This window comes from Pipra filicauda, unplaced genomic scaffold, assembly GCF_003945595.2.
Source record: "Pipra filicauda isolate LSUMZ 115617 unplaced genomic scaffold, ASM394559v2 scaffold39_size4671491_pilon, whole genome shotgun sequence".
Taxonomy (NCBI): domain Eukaryota; kingdom Metazoa; phylum Chordata; class Aves; order Passeriformes; family Pipridae; genus Pipra; species Pipra filicauda.
Window position 1 is genome coordinate 1,296,720 of NW_024104531.1, and position 16,285 is coordinate 1,313,004.

The window sequence follows — 16,285 nt, forward strand, 5'->3', positions numbered from 1 at the left end:
ATGCAGCCTTATTCATGTATTTTGAGTTATAGATACTATAAAGGGATCTCTGTTTACATTGGTTTTGATGTCCTTGATACATGTTCACACATACATGTACAAAAAGAGCATCTTATATTTTCATAATTCAAAATTAGTATAATATTAACTATTATAACAAAACCATAATTTAAATCACCAAAACAAAATGGAAAACAACTGTCTGACAGGGAAAACGACTGAGGCATAAAAAGGAGCTGTTTTATCATGTAACTAATTGATGAAACACATGAAAAAATTGCCTACATTAAGCACAATAGGCATTTATCAAGAGTCTCATTTCTTTTCAGTGAATTGCTAAGAGTATAATTTTTTTTTTACTGTCTCTGTCATGTAACTATAATTGAAGAAAGAATCCTCTGTGTACACTCAAAAACTCAGAATGGCACTTAACATTATATATGTGTATCTATAATTATAATAAATATGTGAATCTATATAAACAGTTAAAATGATACATATTTATATGTCATGCTCTGGAAGCAGATGCAAAAGAAAAAAAACAACTGGCTTACAAGAATCAATTACATACACATTAATTCCTCTGTTCATATGGCAGGGATGTCTTGCATCTCAAATAATCGCCATAAAATGATCTTAAAAAGAAGCTTTACGTAGATCAGTCTGAACAGCTGGAAATCCTCAGTAGGAAGAACTATCTACCTTTGTGGTCTGAACATAGTTAATTTGGATGGTAAATCTAATGGCTTTTTCATATCACTAAAATAACCACAGAAGAAGCCTAAGGATGCCAGATCCATCGGACTCCTTTTTTGTGCAGTAAAGCCCATGGTTAAATATCCTCTCAAGCCGAAGTGACTCTGATAACAGCATGTACAGTTAACTGAACCTTTACCATGACGAATGGTATTCTACTTTTAGCTTTGCATATAGAATTTAGGAATTCTATATGCAATTTATGACTGCATACCTTTATGAATTTACATTGCAAACTTCACCTTGGATTATAACTCCATTTTGAAGCAGAGAACTTGTATTGTGGAAGCTGAACAAGAGATTTCTGTCCTAGAAAATGTATCTGTTCCCAGAGAAGAAAATACCATAAAAGTGAAAGAATGGAAACACAGAAAAGGCACTAAATACTATCATCTTTAAAAAAGAAAACCAATCTCACTCACAAAATCAGAAAAATCACTTGAAAGAGAGATAAAACTAGAGGTTTCCTTCCTCAGAGATGCTGCTCAAAAGTTAAGGTCTCTCAAAATTTGTGAGTCAAGCACTAAGGTGATGATTTCATTCCTACTCCCAATCCGTAAGTCTCCTCTACTGTGAGAGCAAAGCATGCATGTTTAGGACCTCCTTTGGAAAGCTTGTATTCCTCACTTTAAATGCCATATGGTCCCCATGTGGTTTAATTATAACTCAAAATAAAAATATGTATCCAGTCTGGAGAAATTTGAGAGATTACAGCACTGTCTTTAGGTCCAAGAACAGTTGACTGTACATCTCCCATGCATGAAAGGAACTGAACAAAAAATTGCTTCGAAAAGAGATTTAGTACACTACGACTTGAACCCAGAGACTCGACTCTTCTCAATATGGAAGCCAAATAATAGGTTTGACTTTAGCAGTCTGGTGACTACATTAACTTCTAAAATAACAACAACAATAAAACCAATACATATAATAGAACATGCAAGTGAGGGAAAACAGCCATACTGGGATGAAAAACAGGTTCCTGGCAAGTCAGTGAAATCTGTCTTCACATGCACATATCCTCCCATTTAGGCAGCTATTGTTGTCTTCAAACAAGTCTGCACAGGGAAAAGCAGAGTTCAGAAAATGAGGCTATGGGTATATTAAAGAATACTGATTTGAGAAACCTAAACCAGCACTTAAGAATGCTATATCCATTTGGTAGTGTCCTATAAAAAGCTTATTTCAGAATGATTTCTCACGTCTCTCAAGAATTAAAAGTTCATGTTCAATACACAAGTGTTCATAGAGAGATTCAGAGAAAAAAACCCTTTTTATACTTCCTATAACTCCTTGAGAGAAAGTGATCTTAATATGGAAAAGGGCAGGGCAGGGTGGTTCAGAAGTAACCATCTTCACAGTCATCTGTCTCAAGGTGTTCACTAGGGTCAAGCTTGATGGGCATATCAGGTGATGGTAGTGAAAATACTAAGGATATTGCCCTCTATGAAGTCCTGTGCATTTCCTTACTTGGATCCCCCTTACACTCCTACTGTAACCTTCTGTGAAAATAAAGGTGTGTTAAAAATAAAGTTGTATCACTTAATCACTGATACTAAGATGGAGAGGGATCTTTGTGAGAACTCTGGTTGCAGTTTGGCTTTGGAACATGTGACTGGATACGTGGTTGGATTTCCTCACATTGTCCTTTAGGTATCTTAGGTAATAATACTTAAGCCTAGGCAAACTAGCTTGTCTGATCCCTCTATATAGCCGTTGGTTAGAAATTCAAAGGTAATATTAATTTTGCTCATTTTAAATGAAGATATGTTAAATCACGCCATAATAGTGCCTGTTTTTCTTTTCTGACTACAAATCACTAGATGATTGTCAGATGCAGATATCTATACCACAGATTTTTAAAATTAGGCAAGACCCATCTCTGCTACTTTGTCACTTGACAAACAACTTCTCAGATCATCTTTACACTGGCAGTACTTGTTAATAGCACTGGAGTTCACCAGTTAAAACAGAGGTAAACAAACGAAACTCTCTGTACAGACTGTTGGCATAAACATTTCTAGAGAACAACAGGCTAGATGACTGAGGTAGAACCTGATTCTACCTTTCAACGTACGCAATGGCTTGTATACAGTACTTTGAAGAAAAAATTTGAGTATGATACTTGAACTTTGGAGTGCACTAGAGAAAAGAGACATATGTGTCATTATCAATGAATGAGACTCTTGAGAAAAAGTAGTACCTACGTCTCCTCTTCAAAACTACCGACAATTCAGACAAAGCATTATTTTAGAACTGTTCTTCATGGGTTTTATTTCTCCCAGAGACACACTGCAGAAGATTGCCTACAACCTGGAATTATGTCCCCCTTTTTTAGCTCAAAATGGAAAAAAGACCAAGACTATTAGCACACATTTAACAACACTGGACAGTAACATGAATGATGACAAAATGTGAAACAGGAGAAAGGCACTATGGAAGTGTCATTTTGATGTGACAACAAAATAAAGCAAATGGTAAGTCAGTCCATTCCACTGTTTAAGACTGCAGATGGATTGGATGCAGTGGCACAACTGGTGCAAATTCAGGTTCAACAGTGGAACTCTTTGATCTTGTGCCTATCAGGAGTAGAATGTACATGCACAACAGAGCTCGAAGAAGATTTTAACAACTGTCTATGAAATTAAGAAAACATCACAAGTCATGGTTCAATCCTTCAAATAAGGCAGAGTGTATTTGACATAGTTGCATCCTAATTGCAGCTGTCCTGGAAATATGAGAAGTTAGCAAGAATTCTGGTGTAAGAATTGCACATATGGTCATCTTAGGCACATGGATATACACCATAAAGCTGGGAACTGGAAGACAGTATGAAATGTCCTGATCAAACAAATGAACCTGATAACTGGGTGGTGGAAAGATGCCAGACCATATGCAGGATGTTGATAGCTTCTCTGCACTACACTTAATTCACAAATTCTCTATATCCCAGTGCATATAAAAACTTAAAATGAACTGACAGATCTGTGACTACATGGATCTACAAACTACTTGCAGTTTTATAAGGTGAATGCATTAGAACTGTGTCAACAATAAAATGGCCCAGACATTGCAGTGAACAGCTTCTGGTTTTTTAGATACATAAAAATCTCTGCCTATTTCAGCTGTCTTGAATTTGTTCTTAGCAGTTAAATCTTCCTAACTTAACAAAAACAGGAAATTATTTGCCTCATAATTCAGAACTTGCATGTTAAATTCTTAAGTTTTTTTCACTTTCGTATTGAGAATCAGAAGTATATTAGTAATTGTAACTAATTTCCCCAATATTTTTTTAATCTGAGCTATTGTGATATTCATTTACTCAAATTAAAGTTTAATAAAATGTATGCTTTCTTTAGGAAGTATGCTTACAGAAAATGGATGCTAAAATGCTAATATGTCAAAATGCCTTTATTTTCATAAATTATTATGTAGAAGTGACTGTATTTTCTGAGAAGGTAATATTCTAGTTTGGTTCTCCCTATGTCTTTGTTATTTCTTACAGAGTATTTAAAATCACTTTCCACTTGGTAATATTCAAATGCTACCATAAAGTGAATAAAAGTAAAATTTTTACAAAGTTAGATATGCAGCAGAATGTGATAGAAATATTCATAGCCAATACAGAAAAAAGGATTATAACATTGATTAAATGTTAAGAAAGTCTGAACAATTTCAAACTGATCAACAGCTAACAATTTCTTGTTTAAACATTTATCACTTTAACTGATTCTGGCTCTCTTAAAAATGTGTAATTTAAAATCCACATGCCAACTCCATCCTATAATCCATACATAAGTTGAATTTTCCCTATGAAACTTCCTGTTTAGTACACAACTGCTCAGTGTGAATGGAAAGAAAATTCTTTCAAGAATACATATGAAAATAGTAACACATTCTGAATAACACAGCTCCAAGAAAAGAATGAATGTACGTGGCCGTTAAGTCCTCCCTTTTCCTAAATTCAGCACTATTTGGAATTCATCTTTTATTAAAGCTTGACAGAAACAAAATAAATAACAAAAAATGAGAAATACTGCTTAGGAGAGTATTTTTCTTTGTAAAAGATGAGCCAGGAACTTCTCTACACTCGACTAGCAATTTAAATGTCACTTTGTTTCTCCAAGCTTAAAGCCGAGAATAGCTCCGGGGCTTACTTATGATGCAGAAATGTCCCTGTAATCTACTTAGAAAACATGCAGAACATTAATAGAAACTAGAATCTTGGAACATAAACGTAGCATAAGAAAAATGATAATTACTCTCTGGCTTAACATTTAAAAAGAGCTAAGCATTGTACATCAGCATTTATTTTATATAAAACAAGTTGCAGCACATAGATGAGCAGGAAGTCGTTCATTTTAGAAACACAAATAATTTTGACATTATCGTGTACAATCTTCTTATACAGAAAAGAGGGGGAAGAGGCAGCGATAGAGATTGTTTGATGGCACCTGTTACCAATCACATCTTTTCACTTGTGTCTTCCAAACCCCCGCAGATACCTCTTCCTTCCCCTCTCCCCCAACAAAGCGGTTTTCTCCTTTTATCCACTAAGCTTCCATCGCTGGTTTAACACGTACTGCCCTCCCCCTTATGACTCCAAAGCTTTTTATGAGCGTCTGAACTTCTCTCTACCTCTGTTTTTTGCAGATGGCAGCTGCTACTCTTCAGGTTCCTAAATCCAACACATTGGCTTTCTGTCCTAGGTTATTCCTAGTCAATCTTCTTCAGCATAACTTAATTACAGCTAAAGATAGTATTAGCCAGACTTTAAAGTATGACTAATAATGAAATGCTGAAAACTCATCTGGAATTCTCAAGGTCATTGCTGAGACAGAATTAAACTTTGGGCACAGAAAACTTAGCAGTGAGGGGCAGGTCCCAAAGGCAATATGAAAGTAAAAAAGATAAATATGGGAATAAAGGAGTAACTGGTCAAAGTAACGTAGAGCAGAGATACTTCAAGAGACCTTGCCTCTCCATATAAGACGACAAAAAGAATAAAACCATCTGACTTTCATTTCATTTTTGTGGGCCAGATAAAGGGATAACTATTGAGAAGTACTAGGGTTTTGTGCAGGATACTGACATGAGATGAATGCAATCACTTGAGCCTATTCTAGAATCTCACACTGTGAACAATGTCACAGAATTCTGATAATTCACATGGCCATGTTTAAAGTCTAACATGCATAAAGATTTACATAAATCCTTGGAAACCTTAGCCTGATAGTTTATAGAAGCTCTGAAAAAACTCTTAGGGCTATTAACAAACTATGCATATCCTAACAGGACTAATTATTAGCTATTCCTCCTGCTTGATCATGTGGACTCTCTCCAATCTTAAATACAACTGGAGAATGCATTTGGCAGTTATTTATCAAAAAACAAAAAAAAGTCAGATTTTCTACATTTTAAAGACAATGAAATAACTGTTTTCTGTTTTTAATTTCTCCTTTCTCTCTCACCTGTTCGGTCTTTTTCTCTGTGCACATCTATTACATACATAATGTTGCCTTATGTTTATCTCCTTTTCTTGTACCTCCACCAGATCTTCTGTTTGCTTGGACAAGATAAACTAGACTTTCAATCTCATTCACATGAGACCTTCAGCCTGCTGTGAATTTTATCTTTTTTTCCCCCCAGAAAATATGATACAAAAAATATAAAATATCCATTCTACAGCTCAAAACATTTTTTTTAATTTATATTTTAAATTTTTAAGATTTAATTATTCATAGACTTGCAGGTCTTTGGAAAGTGGTCTTTTTCAGGAGACACGGATTAAAAGTGAATGTAAATTCTCAGAATGAAACAAAGTGAAAATGTAATTTGTTTGTGAAACTACTTCCAAATAGCAATCAGTTCCAATATAAGAAGATGACTTAGAGAAAAGAGTTAATTTGTGTCTAGTTAGGCAAAATAAACATTAAGGAGATTTTCTTTTCAGGCTTTTGAACTTAAATATGTAAGAAACAAAGAATGGCTGTGATTAAGATACTACATTAGGACACATGAACTCTTAACCTCTACCACAAACTGGGGAGATTTGGGCAAAGCACCACTTCTTTTATTTTGATTGTTCCTTCTGCAAAACAGGGATAGTTTTCTGCTCTAAGTTGTGGGTATAATATTTGTGAGATAGGTGTGCAGTTACTGTGCCGAAGGCCAGAGAAATATTCAGTTATTAAACAGGATTATTTTGACATAATGATAAGAAAGTGTGAAAACCTGGAATGGGGTAGAGTTACAAGGTTGTAGAGGAAAAACATCACATTTACTCATAAATGGTGAGTTACACATCAGATGTGGAAAGTTTCTGACCTGGCAATTGGAAAATAAGTTCAACATAGTCACTTGGGCAATTAGTATTTTAATATTAACCTGGTATTTCCAGCAACAACAGCTCAGTGAGAGTTTTTTATACTTTAATATGTTTTAAACAGAAGCTTGCAAAGGCTAACCAAAATAAATTTTAACCCAATCTGTTCAAAGATTCCTACCAATTCACGTACACATATTGAGACAGATTTAACACTCAATTTGAGTGACACGACAATTTACTGACATAAGCTAACAGGCCTTAAGTAAACAAAAAGCAATCAAACCTCATGTGTCTGTATCCATTTAACTGATTGATATCAAATAGGTTTATTTAAAGTACTAGTACATGTTTTCTATTTTGTCCCCTAGCAGACAGCCAGAGCCTGGTTTCTGGTTGCTAACTTCAGCTGAAGAGCTTTGGCGCAGTAACACATGAATGTGTCAATAAGGCAGGTGACTAGTTCAGCAAGTTTACATTCTATCACTTGTATGCACAGCTGCTAGTGCACTATGAGTGCACAGATGTGTAAAGGAGATAAAATATCGGCAGGTTGTCATATCTTTCTAACCAGTATATAATATTCATGTGCTGATAAATATTAATGTCTGCATAAACAATTGTGTTATAGGAAATTAATGACTATTGTAAACAGCCCTAATTTTTACCCTTTTATTTCTTACTACGATAGTTTCACAGTATTAGTTTTACTTTTATAGGTTGAAAATTACCATATTGCGAGACATCAGATACTGATGATTTCAAGCAGTTAAAAAAAATAGATAATGTAAATTAAGTCCCTTATAGTCATACAAATGGAAACTGATCTTAGCACTTGCAGGAACACCTACTGTCTCCTAGAATATTTCTATTTAAAACATAAAAAGAATCCCTCCATTTGTTCTCCTTGCTCTGCTTTTTTTTCCCCCCAAACCCCAATTCATCATGAACTCCACATTAAAAATATACAAACCAGTTTGTTAATTTTCAAGATTTTAGAAGTCAGTTTCTACACTCCGGATTTTGAATTGGAAAAGCTAAAATAGATTTAATTGTGCACGTTATTAGTTTTCTTTACTATGACACATCTGCATCTTAAATATCTGAAGAAATACTACAATGCTATACATCAAAGCATAGCAAATTTATAACCTCTTAAATGTAACCTCAGGAAATTATTACTAAAACTTCTTGCCAAACATCTGAGTGCTGACAGACTGCCCTTCCAAGTTTTCATCTGAAGTTTGAAAGCCAATGGATAAAGTCTAGAATTGCACTTCTGATGTTACAAAATACTAACAACTGCATCGAGCATGAAAGGCAAGATCACAGAGCTCATGGTAAATGTTTCTTTAACTCAAAGGCTGACTGTTGGAAGGAAAAAAAAATGCAACAAACTAGATAAAAGGAATGATGGATCAAGAGCTTCAGCTAAAAAAGATTTAGTAGATTCATCCCACTTAACTTTAGCACTAAACAGAGAACTGTACTTCAGTGCCTTTAAGTTATAGATTCCCATTATGTGCACAACACGATAAAGTTTGGATGCAGATAAAGGATGGCACAGAAGCTGGTGTGCTATATACTCAACAGTTTTGGACATAAAATGCCCTCTTTATCATAGGTAAGTAATACTGACACATAAATATTTTTACTTGCTTTTTTCCTTGCTGGACTCTTTCCAAAGGTGATTCAAATTGCTAACCTAACAGTCAGCCATTTCATAGTTTTATTTTTTTGGCCAGGTTAGGTTTCTGTTCAGTGATTTGAATGGTCCCAGTGCAGCATTAGAGATGTGTCAGAGTTTGTGCAAGAGGAGGAGGTAGGAGGAGAATCAGGAGTAAAGAGGTAAGGCAGTGTTATAGCTATGCGGTCAACTCATGCATAAAGTATAATTTCATCTAGATTTATGCTTTTAAGGAACATCCTTCTCTACCTGTGCTTCCCTGACTGTACAAAGACTCTAGGGCAACAAAGTCCAACTCTGGGATAAGAGGTGCAGTTAGTTAGTGGGAAGAGTCAAGACTACAACTTAGGGGGTTTTTTTGGTGTGGTTTGGTTATCCTAGTTAGAGGGTCAAAAGTGTAAAGTTCAGCTGATTAAAAAGAGAACACAGACTACAAATAATAATGCTAAAAAAAATTAATCTGGATTTGAAATACTCTTTTTTTAAAAAAAACCCACACTGTTTACTAGAAGCTTATTAATGGGAGACTCCATTGTTCCTCCAAACAATGTTTTATGCTCTTCTGATGAATCTGGAAAAACAAATAATATCTTGCAAAACATATAAAATATCTTATTCTAAAATCAACTGAAAAATTTGGCTGTACTAACTGTACTTGCTGTCTTGCATGAAGGGACTTACAAATGGCACCAGGATACTGCATACCCCAGTTCCTTCAGAGATGGCAGTGGCACAGGGAAGGCTTTATTATGAACCTCTAAGAACATAATCTCAACATGATCCTGGATACTGACCATTCAAGATAATGCCATTGAGCTCCCTCTCAAATAGGAAAGTTTGCATTTATCTATATGAAGAAGAAATTTTATCCTACCAGCTGATTCTCAGTGATCTAAATGAAAAGCTGGATTAAAAAGTTTTCCATGTTCATTTAATAATTAATTCAGGAAAAAAGGAAGTAGCAGGACAAGAATATAGCTGAAAAAAACAAAAGCTTCCATTATTCTTCTTCATGGATGGACACAAACTTTAAAGACTTTGTATAGTGACTAGTTTTCACTTTGATTTCCCACAGCAAAATATAATAATCATCATCAAATTAGATGTCTACATAATTTTAAATAATGAGCTATTTTATTACATTAATATCTAGTGTCATTTTTTTCCTGTAATAAAAGAGCCCATGTAAGAGTCCTATATAAATTCTTTCAAGATTCAAAGTTTAACTTTTTTCTTCCAAAATTAAAATCTGTGAAAAGAGAAGTAAGATTAAACATGAATGTAAGTTCTTTTTTAAAAAAGTGTATAAAATGCTATAATTGCCTCCAAAGCAACATTACGAATCCAGCTGATATCACAAAAAGACAGAAATAAAAAACCCCAATCCCTCAAACTCTAACATTGCATTAAAAAGAGTTAACACATTCTGAGACCACACAGGCTGGAATACCTTAAGTCAAAATTGTACACTTATTGAAACATGTTGGAAGACAGCACTAACACTGTTCTGGCATTTTGCTTGTACTTTTAACATACCTAAACTTCATTTTATGTTAAATATGAATATCTTGGGTTTATCTATTCAAGAATTCTAATGTTCTACTTGCAAACATGAAGGCAACAAGATAATTCCTAACAAGACATGACAGCTTAGTATGTGCAATGACTAAACGAGACTGATAGTAACCATTTTACATGATAGCATGAACACAACACATAAACCCATAATTCATATTTTTTTTCCAATTGAATAAATCTGTATTTACAGGTTGCATATCACTTTTACTTAAAAACACACACCTTGTTTAAAAGCAGTTAACTCTTTACTAACTCAAGATAAGAAAATTTAACTTTTTTATTATGATGACAAAAAAAATATAATTGAAGACTAACTCACTACAAACTAAGTTGCCCTATCCTGTACAAAGATTTTAAAGCACGAGATAGTTGCCTTTTAGAGAAATTCAAAGACTGTAAAACTAATGGAAGAAGTACGTATCAAAAGTAAAAAATAAAAGGTTGCACTAGGAATAAACAGAAATGACAGAATTTAAACTTACACACACAAATAAAAAGCTATTTGTTATTTTCACACATTTTCTGGAAACAATTTTAGCTTATTTTTTGTTTCTTAGGTGTTATTTTTGTGCATAGTACTGGCATTTTGTAATTTTCTTCCCTCAAATATGAGACTTCTAGTGTTTCTTTTTTAGTGTTTATATCCTTTTCTGCATAGCTGTCTTTAAAAACCATTATCACTGTTTGGCAAAACCAGTATGACTAATGTGGCCTATTTTTAATAGATGTAAAAAGAAATTTGAGAAAACAGTAATAATTTTGGAAATATTTGCTCAATTCAAACATTCAGGGTATGAGGAACATCAAAGATAAAGTCTGTTTCAGACTCAAGTATTTGCTTTCTTTTTTAATCAAGCCCTTCCTGATCGTTTTGCACAGTTTGAAAATCTTAAGTGGTGAAATGACACAAAGAAGCAAACTGCTGCATATTAGGAAGAGATTAGGAGGGTACTTACAGGGACTAATGTTGTTTGGATGTAAACAATGTTGCACACCTTTGAGTTAGAACTTTCACAGCTTTCTTAGAAAACATTACTAAATTTTACCTTTCTTTATAATTTACTACTGTTTGTAATTAGCTGCAATGCATGCCAATGACACTACTAAAATGAGGAACCCAAGGTGTAACTACTTTGAGAACATAACTATTTGGCAGCAGCCCTACCTGGGAGAAAAGGACTAGGAACAGGAAACTTTGAAAGAAATTAATTTGAAATCAGCCTGCTAAGAGCCTATCATAGAAAATCCACTACATTTTTATAGAATTATGTTTCCTCACAGTATTTTTCATATAATTAATACAAGAATATGATAAAGCATGAATATAATAATAAGGCTTAGAAATTATCTAGAAATGTTTAAATCACAAAATGGTTTGGGTTGGAAGGGATCATCTAGTTCCAAGCCCCTGGCCATGGGCAAGGGGAGACCAGAATGCTCAAAGCCCAATCCAACCTGGCCATCACACTTCCAGGGATGGGGCATCCATAACCTCTCTGGGCAAACTGTTCCAGTCCTCACCACCCTCACAGAAATTAATTTCTTCCAGTAACTAATCTAAACCTCCTCTCAGTTTGAAACCATTCCCCCTTATCCTATCATTACATGCCCTTGTGAAAAATCTCTCTCCATCTTTCTTGCTGGCTCCTTTCAGGTACTGGAAGGCCACAATTAGGTCACCCTGAAACCTTCTCTTTTCCAGGCCAAACAATCCCAGTTCTCTCAGCCTTTCCTTATAGGAAAGCTGCTCCAGCCCTCTGATCATCTTGGTGTCCTTCCTCTGGACTTGCTCCAACAGGTCAATGTCCTTCCTGTGCTGGGGACCCCAGAGCTGGATGCAGTGCTCCAGATGGGGTCTCACCAGGGCGCAATAGAGGGGCAGAATCCTCTTCCTCGCCCTGCTGGCCACGCAGCTTTTGATGCAGCACAGGACATGGCTGCCTTTCTGGGCTGCGAGCACACATTGCTGGCTCATGTCCAGCCTCTCATCCACCAGCAACCCCAAGTCCTTCTCAGCAGGGCTGCTCTCAATCTGTTCATCCTCCCCAGACTGTACTGATAGCAGAGGTTGTCCCAATCCAGCAGCAGCACCTTGCACTTGCTCTTGTTAAACCCCATGAGATTCCCATGGGTCCACTTGTTTGTCCAGGTCCCTCTGGATGGCATCCCATCCTTCAGGTGTGTCAGTTGCACCCCTTAGCTTAGTGCTGAGGGTGCACTTGATCTGTCTCTGTCATTAATGAAAATACTAAATAACACTGGTCCCATTACAGACTCCTTGAGGAACACCACTTGTCACTGATGTCCATCAGGACTTTGAGCTGTTGACCACTACACTCTGGATGTGACCTTCCAACCAATTCCTTACCCACTTAACAGTCCACCCATCAAATCCATCTCTCATTAGTTTAGAGAGAAGAATGTTGTGGGGGACCATGTCAAAGGCCTTACAAAAGTCCAGATAAATGACATTGGTAGCCCTTCCCATGTCCACTGATGTGGTCACTCCATCACAGAAGGGCACTAGGTTGGTCAGGCAGGACTTGCCCTTGGTGAAGCCATGCCACCTGCCTGTCCTCCACATGCCTTAGCAGAGCTTCTAGGAGGATCTGTTCCAAGATTTTCCCAGGCATGGGGTGAGGCTGACAGTTCAGTAGTTCACAGGATCCTCCTGTCTACCCTTTTTAAAGATGGGTACAATCTTTCCCTTTTTCCAGTCGCAGTTACAATAATAGAGACCAGTGCATTTCACATAAACAAAGAAATAACAAAACCCCCTCCAAAAACTCAAACGAAAAAATCCAACCCAAATCCAACCCAAGCCAAACATGTGCCTTTGTTTCAGCCTTGAATTTAATATTTAAATATACATGTGGATACAGACATCAGAAATAACAGCTATGTAGCTGAATGATTACTTCTGATGCACCTGCAGATGTTCCTGCCAGGTCAATGACACCTGCAGTTTGGAGAAGTATGTTCAATTATTCTCTTCTGAAACTTGACTATTTTAATCTCTCATGCATGGAACTTCACATGTACTTCAATCAATTTGGAGAGTTAATGGCAAAAACTGTTCTGTGAGGAAATTGTATCAGCTAAACATGCAGTGCAATTCAGAAAAGAAATGACATGATTTAAAAACTTGCTTTCTTTTTACTTTTAGGTGATTGTTTCGCATTTGAGTTCTGCACTCAAGGAACAGAATTAGAAGTCTTCATTTAAGTTGAGACTCAGACTCAGCTGTCAGTAAAATTATTTTGTTTTGGTTCTAAGAAAAAGTAGTTTTTTAAGTGGTCAGGAGAGACAAACTGGTTTGGACCAATTGATGACATGACTTTTGGAATGTGGGGAATAGCATGAAAAGTAGATGATGGAGAACAATTTTGGAAGTGCAGTGAGAGGACTTCAAGAGGTGCATGGATAGTCAGTTTTCTATGAAAATAATGTAATAGAATGAGTGCTAATGCAATCTCTGGGGAGTTGTAGATTCCTTGAAAGGAATCTCCTTATCTCCTCTCTTACCATGTCAGGTAAGTACATAAAAAATTACCCTGACTCTTATCTGAATGAAACCTGTGTAACTACTGTCCTGTCTCTTCTTCCCAACCCCTGTCTTGGACTTGAAAAGAAATTCAAATTAATGTATTGGAAATGAATTGCACAATGTTTTGGTCCAGGTTTTGGTTGCAAGGATCGGGGAGCACAAAGAGATCCTGGGGCATATTGTGGCACATACAGGCCTTGCAGACTACAAGTGTATCAACTTCATCATCTTTATCTAGATACCTGTTAAACGCTTGAAAATTCTAAACATGTTGCAATGCATCTGTTGGATACAAAAGAAAAAAAAGGACAGAGACTAAATCATCAGAGAGAATTTAGCAACTGAGAGTACAACTGAGACCCCCTCCAGTACCTGACAGACACAATCACCTGTGTTTCTCAAAATGACACAGACAAAAAAAGCCCCAAAAATCAAACCAAAGGAAACCGATTTTTTCTCCATGGTTTAAGGCCCAGGAGAGAAAAAGTGCACTTATGGTAGTAATGCTAAAAGATGAAGATTACCTCACGGTCATTTAGAAGTCTCTCCAAATCTCCTGCCATTTGATTCTTGACACGCAGCAAAGCTGTCTTTTCTTTATTTAAAAGACTGGTAAAAAGAGGATAGGAAATGCAGTAATAGCAACAGATAATCTCTTTTAATCTCGTATTCTGGCTGAAACATGCATTTTCTAAAGCTAAATACTGGCAACAATAAAAGTCTGCTTGAGCAATTGTACCTAATGATCCTTTTCTATATTCAAGCACTGAAATTTTTATAAATGGGCCTGAATGTACTGATATACACAAAATCTTATTTTAGTCAAACAGAAAAACTATTCAAAGCCTTCATAAAATGTTTTTGTTTTGTTTTGTTTTTTTCTCTGAAGGGTAATTTAATTATCAGAATATTCTATAATTATCTCTTGGTTTCTTCCAGGGAAAATGAGCTTATTTTATAAGCAAAGTAAGGCTCCTTATATCTACACTTCTATATCAAAATGTGGATTTCTTTGTTGTATTCATCACTAGTAGCAACACACACTGTTCTCAGTATCACCTCTTTTTATACTACTGTATTTAGAATTCTGAAAATAGCAAATTGAAGAAAGAATAACATCCAGCTCTCCCTCTTTTAGCTGTGTAGTTTCTGTGAAAATTGTAAATGTATTTTTATTATTTTTTATTTTTTATTCCAGGATAATGCATGGGATCAAATTTGTCCTATGAATCAAGTATGAAAACTGTTTTAGCATGAAGGTATGCTTTATTAGCACAATGTCAAGTTCAAGTCTAATTGTTCTTTTGTTTTGTAGTTATGGAATATGAACATCTGAACTGTTTAGCATACATATCATGATTCCAGGCAGCAGTTCTATTATAATTAAATGTATTTTCACACCTAGCCCCAACATGAGTTTCTAACAATAAACTTCAGACTAAAGCAAGCATACATATAATCTAGTTTGTTAAAATACCCAGAGAGATTTTCTTGGAAGACCAATGTTATATATGCCATGAGCATGACTTAAATAAATAGGCTGTACAATATAAACTGTAACATAAATCATGAACTATGAAAAATGCAATTCTGCATATGGAGTGCAAATATGTAATACTGAATACAGGTCAGGAGTTCAAAAGCAAATGTATTAAAATTTTATAAATGGAATGGAGCAATTACATATGTTGTAAACACAGATTATTTAATATTTCCAGTATTTGATCCAGAAATGATCAACAAAATAAATCAATCTTTAAATGGCCATGTATCATCTGCTTGTTTCAAATAAGGAACATCCTCCTTTGCCCCAGAGATTTTCTGGCAGTTCCTTGCAAGCCCTGTATTATAAATTATGAGTGTCAATTCCTTCTAGGCATTCATTAATTCTCAGAAAAAAAATGTATGCTTTTGCCAAATTGCTAAGCTGTTTCAGCTATTTAAAAGGAAAGCAGTAACATTTATGAAAAGCTATAAAGATATTTTAATGTTTTCAAGTGGGTTTTTTTCTGTCACATTTTTAATCATGATGAAATTGCTGTACTACTTTTTTCTTGGGTTCGTGTGTTGTAATTTATTGGTATGTCACTTTGTCGTGGATTTCTGTATTTCCTAAGAACATAAACTAATCCTTCAAGAGGCTGGCAAACTTTTTAGAGAAGCAATAATAAAAGTTTCTCAATGACTTAGGTAGTGCACTGAATAAGCATAAACATCACTGTTTATGACTTAACCAGAAGTTCATGTTCAGGTTCAATTTCATCTACAGAACAGAACCTATTCTACTTATACCTTCTGAAACTATATGAGACATGACTGATCCATGTGAAGCAGTTCTAAATTTCTTTGTTTATAGTCAAATATAGGACATAGACTCTATAACATTCAGTAG

At 35.4% G+C, this 16,285-nt stretch overlaps 1 protein-coding gene across 8 annotated transcripts in view; it reads right to left on the reverse strand.

Annotated features, from left to right (window-relative positions):
• The window catches only part of PIBF1 (progesterone immunomodulatory binding factor 1), a 113,900-nt gene that overhangs the window by 7,323 nt on the left and 90,292 nt on the right, over positions 1–16,285 (reverse strand). For 7 of the 8 annotated variants that reach the window (XM_039385178.1, XM_039385177.1, XM_039385175.1 and 4 more), the window contains one exon: positions 14,418–14,502. The exons of the other annotated variant lie outside the window; for it this stretch is intronic. In XM_039385178.1, the coding sequence (XP_039241112.1) occupies positions 14,418–14,502 (85 nt within the window). The remainder of the gene's footprint in view (positions 1–14,417; positions 14,503–16,285) is intronic. 8 annotated transcript variants of the gene reach the window in all.